This window comes from Natator depressus, chromosome 2 (genome assembly GCF_965152275.1).
Source record: "Natator depressus isolate rNatDep1 chromosome 2, rNatDep2.hap1, whole genome shotgun sequence".
Lineage (NCBI taxonomy): Eukaryota > Metazoa > Chordata > Testudines > Cheloniidae > Natator > Natator depressus.
The window spans coordinates 205,595,803-205,618,312 of NC_134235.1; the positions used below are offsets into that span (position 1 = coordinate 205,595,803).

Below are 22,510 nucleotides of genomic sequence, written 5' to 3' on the forward strand. Positions count from 1 at the left end.
TACAGAAGTATTCAACAGAAGCCCGGAGAAAACCTGGGTAAAACCAATGAGAAAATATTAGGGCTGCCAATTAATCGCAGTTAACTCACGTGATTAACTCAAAAAAATTAACTGCAATTAATCGCACTATTAAACAATAGAATACCAATTGAAATTTATTAAATATTTTTGAATGTTTTCTACATTTTCAAATATATTGATTTCTATTACAACACAGAACACAAAGTGTACAGTGCTCACTTTATATTATTTTTATTACAAATATTTGCACTGTAAAAATGATAAACAAAAGAAATAATATTTTCAATTTACCTCATACGAGTATTGTAGTACAATCTCTTTACCATGAACGTACAACTTACAAATGTAGATTTTTGTTTTTGTAACATAACTGCACTCAAAAACAAAACAATGTAAAACTTTAGAGCCTACAATCACACACTCACTTCTACTTCTTGTTCAGCCAATCGCTAAGACAAACAAGTTTGTTTACATTTACAGGAGATGCTGCTGCCTGCTTCTTATTTACAATGTCACCTGAAAGTGAGAACATGCATTTGCATGGCACTTTTGTAGCCAGTGTTGCAAGGTATTTATGTGCCAGCTATGGTAAACATTCATATGCTCCTTCATGCTTCAGGCACCATTCCAGAGGACATGCTTCCATGCTGATGATGCTTGTTAAAAAAATAATGCGTTAATTAAATTTGTGACTGTACTCCTTGGGGGAGAATTGTATGTCTCCTGTTCTGTTTTACTCACATTCTGCCATATATTTCATGTTATATCAGCCTTGGATGATGACCCAGCACATGTTTGTTTTCAGAACACTTTCACAGCAGTTTTGACGAAACGCAAAGAAGGTACCGATGTGAGATTTCCAAGGAAAGCGAGAGCACTCGACCCAAGGTTTAAGAATCTGAAGTGCCTTCCAAAATCTGAGAGGGATGAGGTGTGGAGAATGCTTTCAGATGTCTTAGAGGAGCAACACTCCAATGCAGAAACTACAGAACCTGAACCACCAAAAAAGAAAATCAACCTTCTGCTGGTGGCATCTGACTCAGATGATGAAAATGAACATGTGTCGGTCTGCTCTGCTTTGGATCGTTATCGAGGAGAACCCATCAGCAGCATGGATGCACGTCTTCTGGAATGGTGGTTGAAGCATGAAGGGACATATGAATCTTTAGCGCATCTAGCACATAAATATCTTGCGACACTGGCTACAACAATGCCATGCGAACACCTGTTCTCAGTTTCAGTAAACAAGTAACATGTAAACAAGACATGGGCAGAATTACCTCCTGAAAATTGTAACCAAACTTGTTTGTCTGAGTGATTGGCTGAAGTAGGACTAAGTGGACTTGTAGGTTCTAAAGTTTTACATTGTTTTATTTTTGAATGCAGTTATTTTTTGTAGATAATTCTACATTTGTAAGTTCAACTTTCATGATAAAGAGATTGCACTACAGTATTTGTATTAGGTGAATTGAAATATATTATTTATTTTGTTTTTTACGGTGAAAATATTTGTAATAAAAATAAATATAAAGTGAGCACTGTACATTTTATATTCTGTGTTGTAACTGAAATCAATATATTTGAAAATGTAGAAAACATCCAAAAATATTTAAATAAATGGTATTCTATTACTAACAGTGCAATTAATCGCATGATTAATTTTTTTAATCACTTGACAGCCCTAGAAAATATACTCACTGGAGGTTTTTAAGACCCTAGTGATAATCTGAGCCATTGGCAGTAACAGAGAGTGCATAAAATTTTCCCTGAAAGTCTAGATGAGCTAAATCACTTAACATATTATATAAATAAAAGTTTAAACATCCCATTACTCATCCTGTAACACATAATTCATGAAAGACATTTTGTTTAGACAAAACACAGACTGTAACAGCCAGGCACTTTGTAGGTATGCAGTATCTTAATAATCATATAGGCACTGTTGGTTGAATTCTGGTCTCTGCCACCAAAAGAATTATCCAGGTTTCTTATATTGTAATATTTATGAGAGACTTACTTTGTAGCTCCGATGACGTAGTGTAGTAGTTGAAGGGAACATTAGACACAGTGTAATCATCAGAGAAAGCAGCAAGTCTATCCCCTACAAATACTGTTTTTCCTACTCCTGCATTTCCAACAAGCATGACTGGTTTGCCTTTCTCCAGCAGCAAATCAGTAAAGTATCTAAGACGTGTGGTCTCAGATGTGTGAACAAGGACTGCCTGAAACATCAAGAGAAAGAGTAGCAACAGTTTTTACTTCTTGCTTAAGTTAATACGACACAAGTGATCTTTTCGGGGCTCTTTAAAAAATATTATGGAGCTGGTAGTGGCCACATATATATATAGCTTGGGTGGAATTTTAAACAGGCTTAAAATGGGATATAACTTTCTGCTTTTCTCTAAATGTAAGCAGATTATTGATGTGAAATTTCACACAGGATTAAGTTTTATGCCCTTTGAATGTTCTGAATACTTCCCCCCCCCCAATTTTTAACAGGAAGTCTTTGAAATTGGACTCTAGCTGAAATCTAGCCAGTATGTAAAAAAACACTATCTACAAAAAAATTAGTAGAAAGGTGAATGTTGAATAGATCTAGTGCAATGGTTAGGGTTTTTTAAATTTGGATTTATATTAATTTTTGGCTGTTATTCATCATAACAAAGAATGTTCCATTGGTTGCCAATGGATAAGCTTTCTGCACTATGAGCCCATAAAATCTTCCCTGTCAGACAAAACCTTTTTTTCTTCTACAAGAGCTACGCTTTTCTGTCAGACTTTATCCTACAACAAAGAAGTTTTGTGTGGCTGCTAATAGATTAAACTGTTTTTCATTAGCAGCTGCACACTTCTATTTCCCCACATGTCCATCCCGCCTCATAATAATCCTACTCTCATTTAAGCATTTAAAAACCCCCTAGGAAATTAATACACACAAAAAATTGTTGTGATCCATTTCAGATTGTTACACACATAACATATCTGATACAAAACACCACAAAATAAGGACATTAAACGTTAAGGGAATTAGTAGTACATGCTTTCTACTCCTCCACCCAGAGGCACACACTTTACCACAAACACAACTACTGTATACCAGAACCTTTTTAGGAACACCAGCTTTCTATCACCCCTTTAATCAAACCTACTGCTTCCCACCACACCAACTATCCATAACTATTAGTGTGGAGACAAGGTAGTTGATGAAAGAGCACGTGCAGAAGGTTGGGGAGGGGAAGAGTTAATGTTGTGATGGATGGTAGTTATGAGTCTGCCAATATTACAGACTCACAGAACTGTAAGGCTGGAAGAGATCTCAAGAGATCATCAAGACCAGCCCCCTGCAATGAGGCAGGACCTATTGCACCCAGACCATTCCTGACAGGTGTTTGTCTAACCTGTTCTTAAAAACCTCCTATGACAGGGATTCCCCCACCTCACTTGGCAGCCTATTCCAGAGTTTAACTATCCTCATAATTAAAAAAGTTTTCAGAAAATCTAATCTAAGTCTCCCTACTGCAGATTAAGTCCATTACTTTTTTGTCCTACCTTCGGTGGAAATGGAGAACAATTGATCACTATTCTCTTTATAGCAGCCCTTAACATATTTGAAGACTGTTGTTAGGACCCTGCTCACTCTTCTTTTCTCAAGACTAAACAACTTTTTTTTTTAAACCTTTCCTCATAGGTCAGGTTTTCTAAACCTTTTATCATTTTTGTTAGTCTCTTCCGGATTCTCTCCAATTTGTTCACATCTTTCTTAAAGCGTGGTATCCAGTACTGGATGCAGTACTCCAGCGGAGGCCTCACCAGCACTGAGTAGAGTGGGACAATTACCTCTCATGTCTTAGGTACAACACTCCTGTTAAACACCCCAGAATTATATTAGCCTTCTAATGATGGGACGTTAGATGGGGTGGGATCTGAGTTACTACAAAGAATTCTTTCCTAGGTGTCTAGCTGATGCGTCTTGCCCACATGCTCAGGGTTTAGCTGATAGCCATATTTGGGGTCGGGAAGCAATTTTCCTCTAGGGCAGATTGGCAGAGGCCCTGGGGGTTTTTCACCTTCCTCTGCAGTGTGGGGCATAGGTCACTTGCTGGAGGATTCTCTGCACCTTGAAATCTTTAAACCACGATTTGAGGACTTCAATAGCTCGGACATAGGTTAGGGTTTTGTTACAGGAGTGGGTGGGTGAGATTCTGTGGCCTGCGTTGTGCAGGAGGACAGACTATTTGATCATAATGGTCCCTTCTGACCTTAAAATCTATGATTCTATGATTCTCCTCAACTGCATCACGTGCGGACTCATTCAATTTGTGACTTGCTATAACCCTCAGATCCTTCTCAGCCATACTACCACTTATCCAGTTCTTCCCCATTATGTAGTAGTTCATTTTTCTTTCCTAAGTGTAGTACTTAGAGAATTGGTCTGAAATCAAGATGAAGAAACTGAATATAGGACAAGTGCTAATTTGTCAAGGTCATTTTGAATTCTAATTCTGTCCTCCAAAGCATGAGCAACCCCTCCCCCCATCCACACATTTTTATGAAAGCACGCTCTCCACTCCATTATCCAAATAATTAATGAAAATATTGAATAGTACCATACCCAGGACAGACCTCTGTGGGATCCCACTAAATACTTCCTCCTCCCCCATCCCCCCAGTTTGACAGAGATCATTGATAACTACTTTGAGTATGGTCTTTCTTTGCACTTTTCTCAAAGAATAGTTATCAATGGTTTGCTATCAAACTGGGGAGAGGAGGATTTATCTAGTGGGGTTCCATAGAAGTCTGTCCTGGATCCAGTGCTATTTAATATTTTCATTAATGACTTGGATATTATTGGCCACTTCATTAAACTGACTTTGTGCCTCAGTTTCCTCATCTATGAAATTGAAGATCATAATCACTTATTTCATGGGGTATTGTGTCAACTAATTTGTTTTTGTGCAGTGCTTTTATAATGTAAAGCAGTATGTAAGTGCTAAGTGTTGTTATTATCCCTAAGTCACTCAGATATGGAGTATGGAGCCAATAATAAAGATCTACCCAAATACTTATATTTGGAGAATGTTATTTTCAGACATTATAAAAATAAAAAACTACAAAAAACAGTGCTCATCCATGCATGCCTTCAGTACACATATATTGTACCTGTAAAGGTGTTTCTGGATCCATATCAAATTTTGGAACTTTATCAGTCCAGGGCAAGAATTTCCTAGTCTTTGGGTCAAGATAATAATCAAAAATTGTACCCTGGGATGGAAACTTCACTGCTTTCATCTCCTTGAGCCACCAGCAGCTGAATTCAGCTTGATAATTTGAAAGCTATAAAAATATTACAATTTATTTGTTATTTAGTTATTTAATATATTATGGTCTACTGTGCTATGTCTACAGCATGAAGTTCTTACAATGTGTACACAGAGATGCATATTAAAAAAAAAGACTCAAAACAAACACTGCAGGCACACATACAAATTTGATGATTGTTTATAACCCCCTAATGCAGTTGTAGTAATCAAGGGCAGTCAAACTGTGTTTAATTCAGGGCATGTGGACCTTCTGACTGAAGTGGCTGATGCCCAGCTGGTGTCACTCCTTTAAAGGCTGAAATCAGGAGCCCTCCAGATTAAACCCACCCACCTTCCCCATTCCCCACTTCACTGCCAAAAAGTAAGCAGTTAAATGTAGCTCAAAATTTAAAAAGTGATGAGATTCGAGGGCTGACTTGCTTCAACCATGCCCTTGCTCTTTCTTTACTGTCCAGGAACAACTTTCCAGGGGCAGGCTGAAAGAATTCTAAAGAGCCCCAAGGCCCCTCTAGCTGTTGAGGTCAGCCTCTTCTTCCAAGGAAAGATCTTTCCCCAGGCTTCTGATGGGACAGCCTTGATAACAGCTGTTATCAGTCCAGTTGGGGCACTTCCTGCTTCTTAATGTGTATGCGAGTTCCTCCTTTACCTCTTGGACATTATAAACCCCATCACACTCACAGGGACTGCAACTTATCTGCATTAAAATTGAGCCAATTCAGTCATGTTAATCTTTAATACAGAGGTGTGGCTGGGCAGAAATTACGGGACCCAGCAGACATCTTGATCCAAAAAAAAAAGTCTTCTAAATGCTTGTTGAGGATATTATCCAACAGAGCATTCCTACCCACAGCATGTGATGGATCCTCACAAAAGGTCTCAGGAATGGTCTCAATTAGAGGAAGGCTATATCACGATGTACTGGAGAGCGTACTCCACTCCCATATTGCCCCCTTGCAAGTATCAGTCACTGTGCTCTGTGGGTGCGGTTAATGCTCCAGGCTAGTGCAGATAATGGTGCTAGCCTCCTACAGGCAGAGGGGCAGGGTGAAAATTGTAAGCTGAGCCATAGTCATGTGTCACCAGAGCTGAGTTGATAAGAGGGAAGTGCTGGTCTCACCCTTACAAAGAGAACAGTCTTTGGGGAAGGGACAGTCTTTTTATTCTGTTTGTACAGTCCCTAGCACAATAGGGTCTCGGTCCATGACCGAGGCTCCTAGGGGCTACAATACCTAATAATAAATAAGGGCTGTTCTGACCTTCAGATGCATCATTTGCAGGAGCACCCACAGGGGCAGTGCACCATTGCTAGCTGAAGGGGTACAATTTAGCCCTATATTTCTTTAATGAACAGCAAAATAATTTGGTTATGTAAACTGCTCTCTAGCGTACCTGATCTCGAAAGAGTGCACCACCAAACGCCCAAACACAGGCAAAGACAAAGTATATCTCATAGAGCTCTCTTGGGCAGTCAGGAGGCACATTTTCAGGGGTCAGCAAACAATCCAACAAAGAACAAAGGGTCTAAAAAAAAAAAAAAAAAGGTGGTGAAGAGCGTGATCTTTGAATCCTTGCTCCTGAGGGTGGTGATGGTGACTCAATCTCAGGGGCAACATGATGACTAAGTATGCTGCAATCATGACTATATAATGCAAGAAAAGGAGGCTGGCATTTAAAGAAGGAAAAATGAGAAACCACAGTGACAAGTTTGTTAGGCTAATTTTACCATTGAGAACTGTGCTGTCTGCTGTATCTTCCTCTCCACTTGTACATTAAACCAAACTAAGTAATCCTCTACACAAGGATTCAAGAGTCAGTCAGTCAAGACCCTCCTCCATATGAATAAACCATACTTAAATGCAAGTACTTCAAATTAAATACACCAAAATAAAAATAGCTTCCACAAGAGCAAACACCAAAAGGTTGTTCCAATAAAAACAGAAATTTCCATGAGTTTTTTTAAACTGCTAAAATGACTACTCAGATTATATATTACTGTATTTTTAATTCATAACACCTTTTCATTTTAGTTTCTTTCTGACACACAATTTTGCTGCATGGTATTTCTGCTTGTAATATTTTTTCCTGTCTACACTATTTGTACAAAATTGTAAAAAAACAACCCAGAATCTCTTAATAGAATAAAAGAAATTTAAGTAAGTTATCCACACTGCCCCTTACTCTGCCACCATTGAAAGATGTTTTATTCCATGTCTTTGAAAGGAAAGAGTTAAGAACATCCCATGTGTGACAGGACAGAACCTCTTTGCTGTAAACAATGGGGAAGTCTAAAAACCCTTATTAAGCATTCAGACTATAGAGAAAGAATTCATGTTCAGGAACATTTTCCAATTTATTCCTAAAGATAAACTGATCAACATATAAAAATCACACAACAAAAATACATAAATATTGTATAATTCGTTATGCTTTTTCCAGAATAATTTCAAGCTACCCATGCAATCAACTTACTATTGCATGCAGAAAGACTACCTTAAAACAACATTAAGGTTACAAACAGATCTGTGCAGAGAGTGCAAGTTCCATTTCAGGAAGGATTTAAAGATTTGGCTTCATTCCAAATTGGAATGAAAACCAAACATTTTGAAATTCTCTGCAAAGGAAAATCCCAAACGTCCTCTTTTTGTGTCAAAACATTTCACTTGGACAAAATTATAATATAGAATACAAATACATTTTGTAGATAAAAAGTAGTTTCAAAACGAAAACTTGAAACATTTAGTTATAAAAATGTCAAAATAGAATGTTTTGACATTCATTGTCAGGACTTCTTTTTGTTCTGTCTTTCTTCCAAAACAAAATTTTGGCCAAGCATTTCAATTTCAATAGAACCATATATACCGGTGGAATGTGGTTCTGTCAAAATTTCTCCACCCAGTTTTACAAAGGTACAAAGTGAAGCATTTGAAATTTAGAAAATGACAAAGTGCAGGTGTATAGGTTAGGATGCATTCTTATTATATGATTATACACTTTTTTCCCCACGTGAACCCTGCCTCATGATCATTTAAAAGATTCAGAGTTGTAAAGATGACTCACGTGAAAGCTGTGTGTGCTGGCTGACTGGTGTTCAGTGAAGCAAACTGGTGTTCAGTTTTATCCTCTTCTATCATTCAATACTTGGTATCAATGTCATATTTACTGGACATCAACACAATGGATTTCTCTCTCTTTATAGGTGTTTATATGGCTCCCATCACTGTGGTATTTTAGCATCTCACAAAGGTGGATAAATTTATCCACACCCCTGTGAGGTTGGGAACTATTATCCCCATTTTAGAGATGCAAAATGGAAGCACAGACAGATTAAATGACTTGCCCAAGGTCACACAGGATGTCTGTGGCAGAGGCAAGATTAGAACTCAGATGTCCTGGATCTCAGTCCAGTGTTGTAATCCCTAAATAGTTCTTCTTGTTAGAGTGGACCCCAGAAGAACATCATTTTTGGATCACTGCCTCCTTCCCCACTCCCAGTAATTATGGAGAGAAGTGAGACTCTAAAAATGTGTCCATTTTTGACACTTAATTTTTCCGTAAAATAAATTTAAAACCTATTAACTTTACACAATTTCCAGACACACACCTATTTTAACAGCTTGTCTTCATGTGCACCAAAAATAAGATTGCATATAATCAGAATAGATTTCAGGAATTTTGTTATCTATACTTACTGACCTATATTTTAATATAATTCTAATGCATACCTGCACCATGCTATTCTCAGGAATAGGGGTGATAGTTTTAAAGCTTGTTCTGAGCTGATCTAAGCAGGGAGGCACATATTTATCAAAGAGGATAGTTAAATTAGCTTTTTCAGATTGGTGACTTCTTGTTTCTATCCAACTGGCAACATACCTGCAAAACACAACAGAAAGATACCAGATTTTGTAGGGGAGACCAGAGAAGTCCAACACACAATAGCTTTCCTGAGATTAGAGTCAGGCCCTTGCAACACTACACACTTGTGATGTACCTCTTGTCCACACACAGTAGTGCTTGGAACAGTACACAAGTGTTGCCAGCACCATAAGAACAAGAGCTGCCATACTAGGTCAGACTATAGTCCATCTTGCCCAGTGTTCTGACTCAGACAGCAGTCTATATCAGAGCTTTAGGGGGACAGTTAAGAACAGGACAATGATGAAGTGATGTACCCCATCTTCCATTCGCAGCTTCTGGTAGTCAGAGGTTTAGGGTCACCTAGTACATGGGGTTGTGTCCCTGACTATCTTGGTAAATAGCCATTGATGGACCTATTCTCCATTAACTTAGCCAGTTCTTTTTTGAACCCAGTTATACTTTTGGCCATGACAACATCCCATGACAATGAGTTCCACAGGTTAATTGTGCATTGTGTGAAAAAGTACTTCGTTGTTTGTATTAAACCTGCTGTCTATTAATTTCATTGGCTGACCCCAGTTTTGTATTGGGTGAAAAGATAAATAACGCTTCTGTATTCACTTTTTCCACACCATATCATAGACCTCTATCATATCCCCTTAGTCATTTCTTTTCTCAGCCGAATAACCTTAATCTTTTTTGTGTCTCCTAGTATGGAAGCCATTCCATACTCCTTAGATGCCCTTCTATGAACCTTTTTTGAGAAGGGGCAATCAGAACTGCACCCATGATTCAAGGTGTGGGTGCACCATGGATTCATATAGTGACACTATGATATTTCCTATCTTATTTTTTATCCCTTTCCTAGTAGTTCCTAAAATACGGTTAGCCATTTTTCCTACTGCTGTATGCTGAGCTGAAGTTTTCAGAGAACTATAGCCAGTGACTCCAAGTTCTCTTTTTTGGGTGGTAATAGTTAATTTAGAACCCTTCGTTGTATATTACAGTTGGAATTATTTTTTCCAGCGTGCATTGCTTTGCACTTATTAACATTGAATTTCATCTGCCATTTAATTGCTCAGTCACCCAGTTTTGTGAGATCCCTTTGTAAAGCCTCACTCCCTGCTTTGGACTTAACCATCTTGAATAATTTTGTATCATCTGCTGACTTTGCCACTTCACTGTTCCAGATCCATTGCAGCTGCATTTGCTTTAGCAGATCTCATCGTAACCATTGCATCCCAAAGGGCTGTTGTGGCAGCTGAGCAGAGTGGCACCCAACTATGCCCTCTTTCCTTGGCCACATTCTCTCCTTTAGGGAGGGTAGGGAAGAGAGTGACATAACTATGTGAGCCCCAGCCAGCTTTCTGGTTGCTGTCATGCAGCTGGAACAGCACAAAACTGCTGGAGCTAAGGCTAGCATTTGGCCTTATATTTTACAGAAGAGGCCATTTGTAAATACAAATATCCACATTTTGTGCATGATTCAGTTTTGTCCGAGTTACATTTAACTTATTAGAATTATTTTCAGTATCGTTCGTAACATAAGTCCTAACTGGAAAGAGCATAATATATCTATAGGTAGCAGAGAGACGCTTACTCATCTTCTAGCTCCTTCCACAATGGATAAGTAAAACTTCCGTAACATGATTCTAATCATGACATGGACCTGAGGCTGGACTCATCACATGTTTGGAGCTACTGATAAACATTTGGGGGAAGATCTGATTTGTCCACGGTAAATGCTTCTAAACGCACATTGAGGGATGGATGTTCAGGAATATTAACCAAATGTTCTCTAAACTGGTATGACCATATTATGTTAGATTGGCCACTCTGATACCTGACTTTTCAGGGTCACCCCTCCCAGACCCATCTCAATACTCCTCAATTGTTACTGTGAGATTATTAGTCTAGTACTGTATCCATATGTTAATGTTAACCCTCCAATACTCATTCTCCTTGTTGGACATCTTGCATACCTAGACCAACCTCCCACTATTTACATTAAATTCTCATGTTCACTATATTTCTTCTGGGACAACACTTATAATATATGTTTGTACAGTACCGAGCACAATGAGGACCCAATTTCAGGAGTGGCTGCTAGGCGCTACTGTAATACAAATTAGAGACAGTAGGAATTTCCCAAATTTCAATTTTTCCATCAAAAGTTATCATTGAAATTTCAAATTTTGACTGCACGCACAGTTTTTGTAATCAATTTTCACAGAATTATGACTCTAAAATAAATCAAAGAAGGGAAAAACATGATTCAGAAGACAAACGGGAAGTTGATCTGGCACCTCTCATCACTGTACTTTCCGTAACAGATATCAGTGGAGCAAAACAAGGGGATAGTTACAAAAGGCTGACAGATGCCTCTAGTGTATCTAGTCAGTTCACTGCTTGAGACCTACCTCTTGCAGGTGCCAAGCCTGCACTGTAAATAGCTGAGAGTCAGATTCAGAAGAGCCCAGATTGAGACGGACAACTAAACCAGGGATGTAAAGGATATATAAAATATGGAACAGATAATCCCAATGCTGACAATTTTTAACTGAGTGTGCATACACATGCATGTGTACAAGTATCTATATATAGTAAATAATATTAAATTATCATGTAAATTAATGGATTCTATTGCTATTAAACTAACTAATAATATTGTTTTATCATTTTTTGAAGGTATCTTTAAAAGATAAAATACTCACGGATTCCAACCAAGATCCTGGGGGTTTACATAAAGAATACCTGCTCTAGACACTGTAGCTGGGGTAGCGGTTTTTAAATGGTGTATCTCAAACAGCAGCCTCATTGATGGAGTCAGAGGGACACGTTCATTGCTGGCAAGGGTCAGGACCTAAACATCACCAGTAAAGCACTGAACAAAAGCAACTTAAGACATGCATTCTAACAAGCATATATCATGAATAGGCCTGTACATATTATAGACCTATGTAGATTTCAGGTATATTTATAGCACATATTTGCATGCACACACACCCTTCAGAATGAATCTGGACATGATAGGATTCTTCCAAATTTAAAATTTAAGGCCATGATATTTGTTTTAAAAAACACATTGGAGCATAAATTAAAGACCACACTTTATGGCATACCATATGCTTGTCAGTTCAGTTAATTTTTATAAACAGCAGAATCTATATAGGTTTATTTTCAGTGGTGTGTATATATTCAAGATAATTATTACACTTCAAGATAATTTTCACGTCATTTAATCTTAAAAAAAGAAGAGTGTTTAAAAGTCAGGTATGAGCTACACTAATGTTTGTAAAATTAAGTTTAGAATGTATTTAACTACATTGTAGCATTTCTTGTAGCAAACACTGTTGTTTTTCTTGCACTGTAGCAAATGCGATTAGAGTACAGGACTGGGAGTCAGAGGTTTCTATCCTATTCCTGTCTCTCTTGCTAACTTGATCAGGCAAGTCACTTACAATTTCTGTGCGTCAGGTTTAATAATACTTCCAACCTCTTAGCAGTGTTGTTGGGTTTAATTCATGAATGCGTGTAAAATTGCTTTAGAGTTTTCAAGGAAAAAGCACTCTGCAAATGCAAATAATTAATGTTAATATAATTACTAGATTTTGGCTGATGCTTTGAGTACATTTGTAACCCCCATTACACATACATATTCACTGAGAGGTGCATATACCTTTACAGTGTAGACAGAATGACTTTAAACATCTCCATTGTGTAGGATCAGATATGAAAGAGATAAGGTTGTTACCTACTGGCATTGCACTAATTAGCAATAGTGAAGATAAAAAGGGAAGGGTTAAAATTAGGGCTATCATGCAATTAAAAAAATTTATCGCAATTAAAAAAATTAATCGCGATTAATAGTGCAATTAAAAAAATTAATCGCAATTAATCACACTATTAAACAATAATAGAATACCATTTATTTAAATATTTTTGGATGTTTTTTTCCTGTTACTCACCTTGTTATCATCCATGACAGTATTGAGTGACTCAGTCCACATAGGATCTATATCTCCATCTAGGACGATCCATTTTGGCCCATCCTGGGTAATATTAACCTGCTCTCTTAGAAGAGATGAGAAGAGACCTGCAAATTGTGTTTAAATAAAATCCAAATCAATATGGTGCTTCAATACAACCTTTTGAAACAAATATTCCTGAAATATTACTGCATCATTAAAAACACAAAAGATTTTGTAACAATGTAAGAACGGGTTTCCTTCTAGTTGCTTATTAAACAGCCATTCAAATTAAACAGGAAATAGGCTCAGTGAGCAGGTTATACAGCAAATTAACTGGCTATAAAAATGGCTGATTTCTGGTGTGACTGCATGATAGTACTGTTTGAGCAGGAGACCCTTTCCACTGCATCAATCCTCATTATGTGGGCTAGGTACAGGAGGCTCCATGGGAGCTAGGGAGAAAGTTGCTGAGACACTGCAACAGCCCGCAGGATCTCTCTCCTCTACTTCAGCACCCCTGTTCTGCAGCTGGGAACTGGCCAGAGGATCCACAAAGCAAGGAATCAATTACTCTCTTCTCTTTCCATTGCCATTACCCTTGCCCTGACCCCAAATCTCATTGCATGGAAATATACAGGAAACCCTCATTGCTCTGGACTCCTTGGCTGGTCGGCATGCTCCATATTTTGTTTTGTTTTTTCCTGGTGGAGGACTGTGTAGATCTTAGCGATGAAAGTAATGTAAACTGCTACTAGCCATCTTTCCATTCCCGGGTTGCATGATGTATAAAACCAAACAGCTCGTCAGTGGTCACAGCTTTTGGGTTTAGGTCATTCCACACAAGCTTTTGTTTCATGTTCACATATGTTCGGTTCAGAGTTCTCAGAACCTGAAGGGCAGGAGAGAAAAAAAGATCAACGCATGTGACTTAGTCACTGAACCTCAAACAAAAAGTTTCTAGCTTCTTTAACGTTTGTTAATAATGACAGATCTGTCAACCCCCATCCACAGCTGTCTTGGTTTCCCTGAGCTCCCTCCTCTCTGCCCTACTTTACCACCACCCTCCCACCGAACAGATAAAAGTGACCAGTAGGAATCCTGGTCTGACAATCCTGCTAAGGCTTCACTCTGGTAAACCACAGGAAGCTGGTCCAATGGAGAAGCTTGGATGAGGATGGACTTGTAGTCAAACCACTGAACTACAACTCAAGAAATCTGGGTTTAGTTCCCAGCTCCACCAGAGACTCCCTGTGTGACTTTAGGTAAATCAATTAATCTCTCTCTGTGCCTCAGATTCCCTTGGATAAAATGGGGATAATATACAGTAATGACCAGGGCATCTAAAGGACCATAATATTGAAAAAACATGGCACTATAAGATGACTGTCAAAACGTAGCAGCTGAGATGTAAGAGTATCATCTTCCAAAAATATTCAGCTACTACTTTGGGAACAAAGAAACATTGACCTCACTCTTCCTGGCTAGTAATCTAACTACACCCTCCAGCTTGACATCCCAAAACATACATTCAAACCTATTTGCCAAATATAGTTTCCATTATGCATTGCCATGACTATTCTCATTTTGAGTCATGCAAGTAATACGTAGGAGACAAACGCTACACTTTAACATTGAGATTTGTGATTGCACTTCATACCCCTGCTGCTGGGAATGCCTGAGCAATATGGTATCATATTGCAGCCTGAAGGGAAGAGAATATTTTTCTCTGTGAACTAATGAAATACTCTTTATAAAAAAAAGACAGACAGAAAATGTGCCGTCTACTGTACCATGCTCTTTCCTGTGCCTGCATTTCCCACCACAAAGACAGAGTGACGCACTGCCAGAAGCTCCTCCAGCTGAACAACCTGCCAAACAGAATTAGTACACAGCTAATGGTTTTGTTTTCCTGTCCTCCCATTATCACCAAGACACTAATTATTTCCCACATATTATCTCCCTCCCACCTTTTCCCTTAGTCAGGAAAATGAACTGTCGCCTTCGTAGCTAACTTAAAAATGTGTATACCCAAGGGAACTGAGTTTGCCTTCTAAGGCTGTAGGCAAAGCCCAGTCTTGTTTGGATGAATGAATATACCTCAACAAATTAAAACAAATCTCATTTTCCAACTAATTGATTTACACAATCACAATCATGGAGACTAGTAAAAGAAAATGAGAACCATCACCATACCATGGGCTATAGAATGGGGATCAAACATTTTGTTGTATGGTGTGAAGAATAGTGACCACATATCACAGGTTAAGTGGTGCTAGGAGTTAGAACAACATAGCAACAATAATTTCTGCTAATGTGCAACATTCAACAAGTCCCTGTTGAATCCATCTAAAAAGAGTCTGGGAAGATACCGAATAACCCATGTGATTCTTAGCCTAAGATATAAATAATTTAGATGTTTTTCACAAATTTAGTTCTGTCTAAATAATACACACGAGCTCTTTTTGTATCCAAAGTATGATTCCCCCTTATTCACCTGAGGCTTTGGAAAAAAAAAAACAGCAGCAAATTAACTGTCTGATTGATGTGAAAATCAAACACCACTTTTGACAAAAACCTGGAATCAGGCCTAAGAACCACCTTATCTTTATGAAAAGAAATACAAACAGATGGTTCAGCCCCCAAGACATTCAATTCAGTCACCATTCTGACTGACATTATGGCAATATTATGATTTCTCTCTTAAAATGGCATTATAACGAACACGCAGCTAAGGGTTCAGAAGATGACTTCATAAAAGTGTAGCCAAGACCAAACTGAGATTCCAAGAAAGGAAAGGATTTCTCATAGCGGGATACACATTAGATTAAACCCTTCATAAATTTCTTCACCACATTGCGCACAGCCATCAGCCACCAAAAAAAAAAATGATAAGCAGAGACAGCTGCCAAATGAACTTTCAGAGATGAGTTAGATAACCCTGCAGCTATTAAGTGCATCAAATATTCTAAAACACAAGGTATGGGAGCTGAGGCAGGAGAATCATCTTTTCTCCTCATCCAAGCTACATATCTGGGCCATTTCAAGCGGCAACACTTTTTGGTAGACATGTTTTCTAGAATTAAGTAGTACATCCTGCACAGACAAAGAATACAACTGTTCAAAAGTAGACAAAGTTGAAGTCTGATTGCGCACACCGTCAAGTGAAGGGACTGAGGGTGGGGATGAAGGATCCTGCCCTCTTGCTGAGAGAGCGGATCTGGAGAAATAGGAAGATGCACGAAGGCTCTGCCAGACAGAGGAGGCAGATCGGTAAATCACTGATGTGACCAAGCCAGGGCAATGAGAATCATCCTTGCACTGTCCTGATGTATCTTCCTTGCAACCTTCTGGATTAATGGAAAGGAGGAAAAGCATACATCAGGCCCTCTCCCCACTGCAGAAGAAAAGCATATGATATGAATTGACTGTCCCTGCTCACTCTGGAGCAGAAGAGGCAACACTTTTTATTGAACCTCATTGCAAACAGCTTCACTTCTGGTTAACTCCAACTGGAAAATATCTTCTGAACAAACTGATCCTTTAGGGACCACTCATGAATCTTAGAATTGTCTCTACAGAGACAATCCGCAACTCAGAAGTTCTTCCATGCTAAACGCAGGGCTACCAGATAAACATTTTGAAGAATGCACCAATCCCATAACTTGATTGCCTCTGCACAAAAGGAGAGTAGAGTAAGCAGCCCCTATTTGTTGACGTAGTTGTCACCATGCCTGGTATGGATCACAGCTGAGAGGGCCAATCTCAGGCCAGACTGTCCAAAAACTGGGCAGACACCCCCACATGGTATATTCTATAATTAGATTTAAACAAACCAGCAACAAATGTATGCTCCTGGATCACTATAACTAGCTTAACATGGAGCCACAGACAGTCCCCTTCGACAATCCAGCCTATATTACCACCCAGACAAACTGGACTTCTGTGATGACAGGTTATTAAAACCAAAAATCAGCACACATTAGGTTCTTCCAGCTCCAGGGGGCCAGTCACTTATCCAAGTCAATGGATGCTCAGGACCTTACACCAAACACAAAGCTGTAGCCAATCCTCTAGTGAGCTAACTGAAGATTTATTAACTATGAAAAAAAAACAGTTACTAAAAAGTTAAAGCCAATAAAATACATTACAGTTGGATCAAAGTATGTATTCCAAAATGTTAGCATGGATGTTAAATCTGCTAACTTTCTATAAGTCTCTCTGGGTTGCCCAAATAGTTTTTGGGGACCTAGGTTCTTTTGTTCAAAATTTCCTCTGGTCAGAATTCACCAGTCCAAAGATGAAGTAGGAAAGAGGTGGCCAGGGCCTTTGTTCTCCCTCTTTTAATCTGGACCCTTTTTGCTGGAAAAATCCTTGTGGTGTTATGGAATCAAGCAGTTCCACAGCATATATGCTCTGCCATCAGTTCTTCATATGAATTGCAAATTTCTGCTTGCGCATTTTCCATATGTGCCATTTGAAGCATCCTCAGGGACAACATGCAGGGGCTCTTGTTTAGAGTTCATTTGTTATTCCTGAAGAGCTAACCTGTGAGCGTTTCTCATACTCACAAACATGTTTTAGTTAAAAACCATATAGCAAAATCTCATAATTCCACACACAATGTCGAGATGTACATTATAACCAGATAATAATATTCAGCAGATTACAACTTTTCCAATGATACTTCAGAAGGCATACTGTGAACAAGATTTATTACAATTTTGTAAAGTGGTGACTATATTAGCGTAGATGGTCACCTTCCCCTTTAGACAGCATCACAGTAGTGCATAGCAGATGTATTGTCTATCACCATTTGCACAACCCTCCTCTGTAAGTGAGGGATAATCTGAGGGCCAGGTGAATGGCTCTCAGCTCCGATACATTGATAGGCAAGGCTCTGTCCTGAGAAGTCCAGTGGCACTGAACTGTCAGATGACTCAAATGCACCCTGGTCCAACCATTGTTTGAAGCATCTGAAGTTACCATCAGAGATGGTGGGGGATTGAATTGAACACTCCTGAGAACATTTGCTCTGATTGACCACCACGCTAGTGAGTCTAAAATCTTGGTCAGCATGCCTTGAAATATTTGAAGATTGGCCCAACTTGGCCTGTAGACTTTAGACATCCAGCACTGCATAGGCCTCATTCTTAGAGGAGAGAACAGAGTCACATAAGCAGTGGCTGCCATGAGACTCAGAAAAAAGTTTTTGAATGCTTAAAACATATATTTTTATGAAACAGTATTTTCAGAAATCTGTCTTAATGGATAGGCTCTCCCTTTCAGAGTCCAATATGGAGCCTATGATCAAAAATCTCTGAGTTTGACAGGCATTTGACTTTTTGACATTGAGAAGACCAGCCAGATCTGAGAAAAGGGTGGTTGTAAAAGCAATATGGTTTAGTACATCCTTGCGCACAGCAGCCAATTGATCAAGCTGGGGTAAACAAAAAAAAAAACAACTCTGCCTTCTCAGTTGAGCCACTACCACAGAGAAGCACTTTGTAAAAACTCTGGACACCATGGAGAGGACAAATGGCACCACCTTGTACTGAAAATAGTGTCCTGGCACCATGAAACAAGGGTATTTACAATGAGTGTGATGAATCGATATATGAAAATACATGTCCTTTAAAATCAAGAGTCACAAATGAATCCATGATCAGAAGTGAAGGGATTACAGAGGCCAAAGTTAAGACAGGGAATCAAAACCTCCATATGTATTTATTCAGGTTCCTTAAGTCTATAATTGAATGTCACCCCCGTTTCTCCTGATCAGTTTGGGACTATGATGAGGTAATGCTCACCTGATCCTGAAGGGGGCGGGGCAAAGCCTAGAGGGCAGAAAGAACTTGATAAAAGGGAGAGATGTTTGCTAAACTCTTCCTCTCTCTTCCACCTCCATCTACAGACATCACCACCAAGCGACTGAAGTGCTGATCAAGGGAGAGAGCCTGGCTGAAGGGCAACCAGCCAGCCTGTGCTGAGAAGCATCTAAGTTTGTAAGGGAACTGAAAGTGTTAAGATCAGCTTAGAATGCATTTTGCTTTTGTTTCATTTGACCAAATCTGACTTGTTGTGCTTTGATTTATAATCACTTAAAATCTACCTTTTGTAGTTAATAAACATGTTTGTTTATTCTACCTGAAGCAGTGCATTTGGTTTAAAGTGTGTCAGAGACTCCCCTTGGGATAACAACCCTGGTACATATCAATTTCTTTGTTAAATTGATGAACTCATATAAGCTTGCAGCATCCAGCAGGCATAACTGGACACTGCAAGTCAGAGGTTCCTAGGGTTGTGTCTGGGACTGGAGATATTGGCTAGTGTTATTTGGTTGCACCATCCAAGCAGCAGCTGGCCAAAAGTGCTCACTCACGTAACTGGGAGCAGCTTACATGTTAGAGGCTGTGCAGGAACAACCCAGGAGTGGGGGTTCTCACAGCAGATCAGGGTAAGGCTGGCTGCCAGAGCTGAGAACTGGAGTGACCTAACAGATCACCGGTCCAGATAACACCAGGGGAACATCACAATTCCCCCATCCTTTTTTCTGCACCACAAAGTACCTGGAATAGAACTCAACTCCAAGTATTCAGGTACCTCCTTGACAGCTGCTATCAAAAGTAATTTTTTTACCTCTGAAAGTAGAATATCCTCACAAGAAGATACCTTAAAAAGGGGAAGATACATGGAAGTGGAGAGCAGTAGTCTTTCAAACTGTATGGCACCGACATTTTCTATATAAGTTCTTAAACCCATTTGTCTGATGTAATAAGTCTCCATGGACTGATAAAATGGGCTCGCCTGTCTCCAAACAGATACGACACCCAGATGGAGAGTGACACTCTCCCATACTCTTGAGGCACCTGGTATCCAACACTGGGAAGACAGCAGGGCACGAAGCATGCCTCATGAATCCCAGCTTCTTCTTCCTCTGCGGTTCCACCATCACCCAGAACTGAAACACTAACACCTACCTACCAACTAACAACAACAAAACACAAATGAACACTGATGGAGAAAGAACTCTGGATCTGAGCAGATTGGAGTGGTTCACTTCAATCCAGGCACGTGGCTGGAAGGAGATGAGGTAGTAGAGGATGCAGCGCCCTCTGATACAGCCTCATTCTGAGAATGTTTGGAGACACTGAAGGGAAAGGTGGTGTGGGGGGGGGGTGAGAGAGCACCCCAAGGGACACTTGCTAGGAAGTTCTACCATTGGGCAGCGCAATACTCAGGAATGGGAATATGCAGAGCCACTCAAAGAACTACATGATCTTACTTCAGCCCTTGTTCTCCCTTCCCATTATTGCTGCTGCACTGTGTATTGCCGTCACTCATGGTGTCTTGTCTAAAATAAACACACTATATGTTATACATAATAATACTTATTATTTGCTGGTGTTAAAGTGTTGGTACTATAAACCTACTGTACTGTATGTTAAGAGAACTCTTCAACACAGAGGTATTTGAACAAGAAATATTTCCCTGTCTCCATATGGACAGTATATACACTACATATTTACTAACATGAATCTACTTGTATTGAATTGCAATATGCCGTCATGACACAGTGCCTTTGAAACACCTAGACTTTCAGGACACATTAGGAACACTGCAATGTACTGCAAGTTAACCTTCATGTCTAATACAACTTGACTGCAATTATGTTGATTGAAACTCTTAAGGGGTGTAATTAAAAGCAATGGATTATTTTACTTTGAGAATAAAGCTCTCCTCAGGCTGCAAGTGAAGCTCCAGGGTAGATTGTTTAACCATCTGTTCAAATTGCAGGTCCCTCTTCCTCGGAACATCCAGAGCTGGAAACAGGTCACTGATCAGGCCCATGAAAATTGGGATATCATCTGTCACTATTTTAGGCAAGTTGAAGTCTCTTAAGGTTCGCATAAGTACCTGGAAAAGGATGGTAAATCACATATTATCATATCAGCCAGGGCTTTAAACCCATCTCCCTCTCTTCAGGATTCGTCTTTATTCCCAGTGATTCAGAGATAAAACACAGTATCAGAAGTTCTTATGATTGTTAAACCTAAATATGTACATAAAAGGTACCTAACCTGATCCTCAGGTCTGTTCTTATCTCCTCGCTTCAATGAGCCAGCAACCACCAAGACTGACTTAACAGCACGAAGTCCCCAATCATAATGATCCTATGAAAAAAAAACAAAAACACTAACTATTCATGAAACCTTATGAATTGAAAGTTTAAATTTAAATATTTAAGGAGAAAACCTCTCTTAGAAGTATATACAATTTAATATATAGCTAGACGGAGAGAGAAACTAGAATTTACAACATATTAGAATATTTTAGACTAGTGTAAATATGAAGTAACATCACTGATTTCAGAAGATTTACAATGAGCTGATTTATACTGGTGTATCTGACAGCAGAATCTGGCCTGTTGAATGTAAGTGGTTTTATGACATGACGGAAAACAAACAGGTGTTTATCTGCAAGTACTCAATGCTGCACAATTCAAAAAGAGATCTGATAACATACTAAAAGAATGAGCTAAGCATCCAAAATAAATTACAGGGGAAAAATAAAAATAAAAACAATACTAATAATCCCTTTAAAACCTTTTTACCTTTTCAAAACACTTAATAACCAAATCTCACAAGATCTCTTTGAGGTACCATAGACGTTAAGTACTAGTAGTGAGTATTGTCATCCATATTTTACTGAGGACAAAATTAAGGCAAACTAGTTAAGTGGTTTGCCCAAACCCAGAAAGGGATTCCATCTCAAAGTAGCATTGGAGCTCAGGAGTCCCTGGCTCACATTCTTGTAAATCACAGATTAATATCTTCCTTTCACTACATTCCAAAAATATATAGAAGATTTGAAAGAAATCAGAATGGTCTCGAGCCATATTTTAAAGAGCATGAGAGGGGAACTTCAGTATATTTACAGGAGGCAAGAATTACAAAGTTATGCACGTAGAAAGGTAAACTGTTTTCTTTCACAATGGTTTTATTTGCCAAGATGTATGGGTAAAGCTGAAGGGTTGTTCAGACAGACAGTGGTCATTCAACTAATGAAACTGAATATAAAGAACACCTTCACCTGTAACGAGTTATACTTTTGGAAATGAATGAATAGCATAAGCTGGGGGGGGGGAGTTAATAAATCTGACTTTTATAACTTTGACATTTTTTAGGTAAGTATTGTGAATAAGACTTCTTCCTAGTGCAATTACTATATAATTTAGCAATGATACTATACTTCCTGCATTTGACATTCTCTTTACTGTATTTGTGTGGCAAATTTTAAAACTCTCATCCAAATATAGCTAGTCATAAATCACCGATTGTA

At 38.9% G+C, this 22,510-nt stretch overlaps 1 protein-coding gene across 1 annotated transcript in view; it reads right to left on the bottom strand.

The window, feature by feature from the left end:
• DNAH11 (dynein axonemal heavy chain 11) overlaps window positions 1-22,510 on the bottom strand; it is a 276,304-nt gene that overhangs the window by 147,893 nt on the left and 105,901 nt on the right. The window contains 10 exon segments of the mRNA XM_074945797.1: window positions 2,039-2,243; window positions 5,182-5,355; window positions 6,732-6,863; window positions 9,065-9,215; window positions 11,915-12,063; window positions 13,169-13,307; window positions 13,912-14,060; window positions 14,962-15,039; window positions 20,891-21,085; window positions 21,250-21,342. Coding sequence (XP_074801898.1) covers window positions 2,039-2,243; window positions 5,182-5,355; window positions 6,732-6,863; window positions 9,065-9,215; window positions 11,915-12,063; window positions 13,169-13,307; window positions 13,912-14,060; window positions 14,962-15,039; window positions 20,891-21,085; window positions 21,250-21,342 — 1,465 coding nt within the window.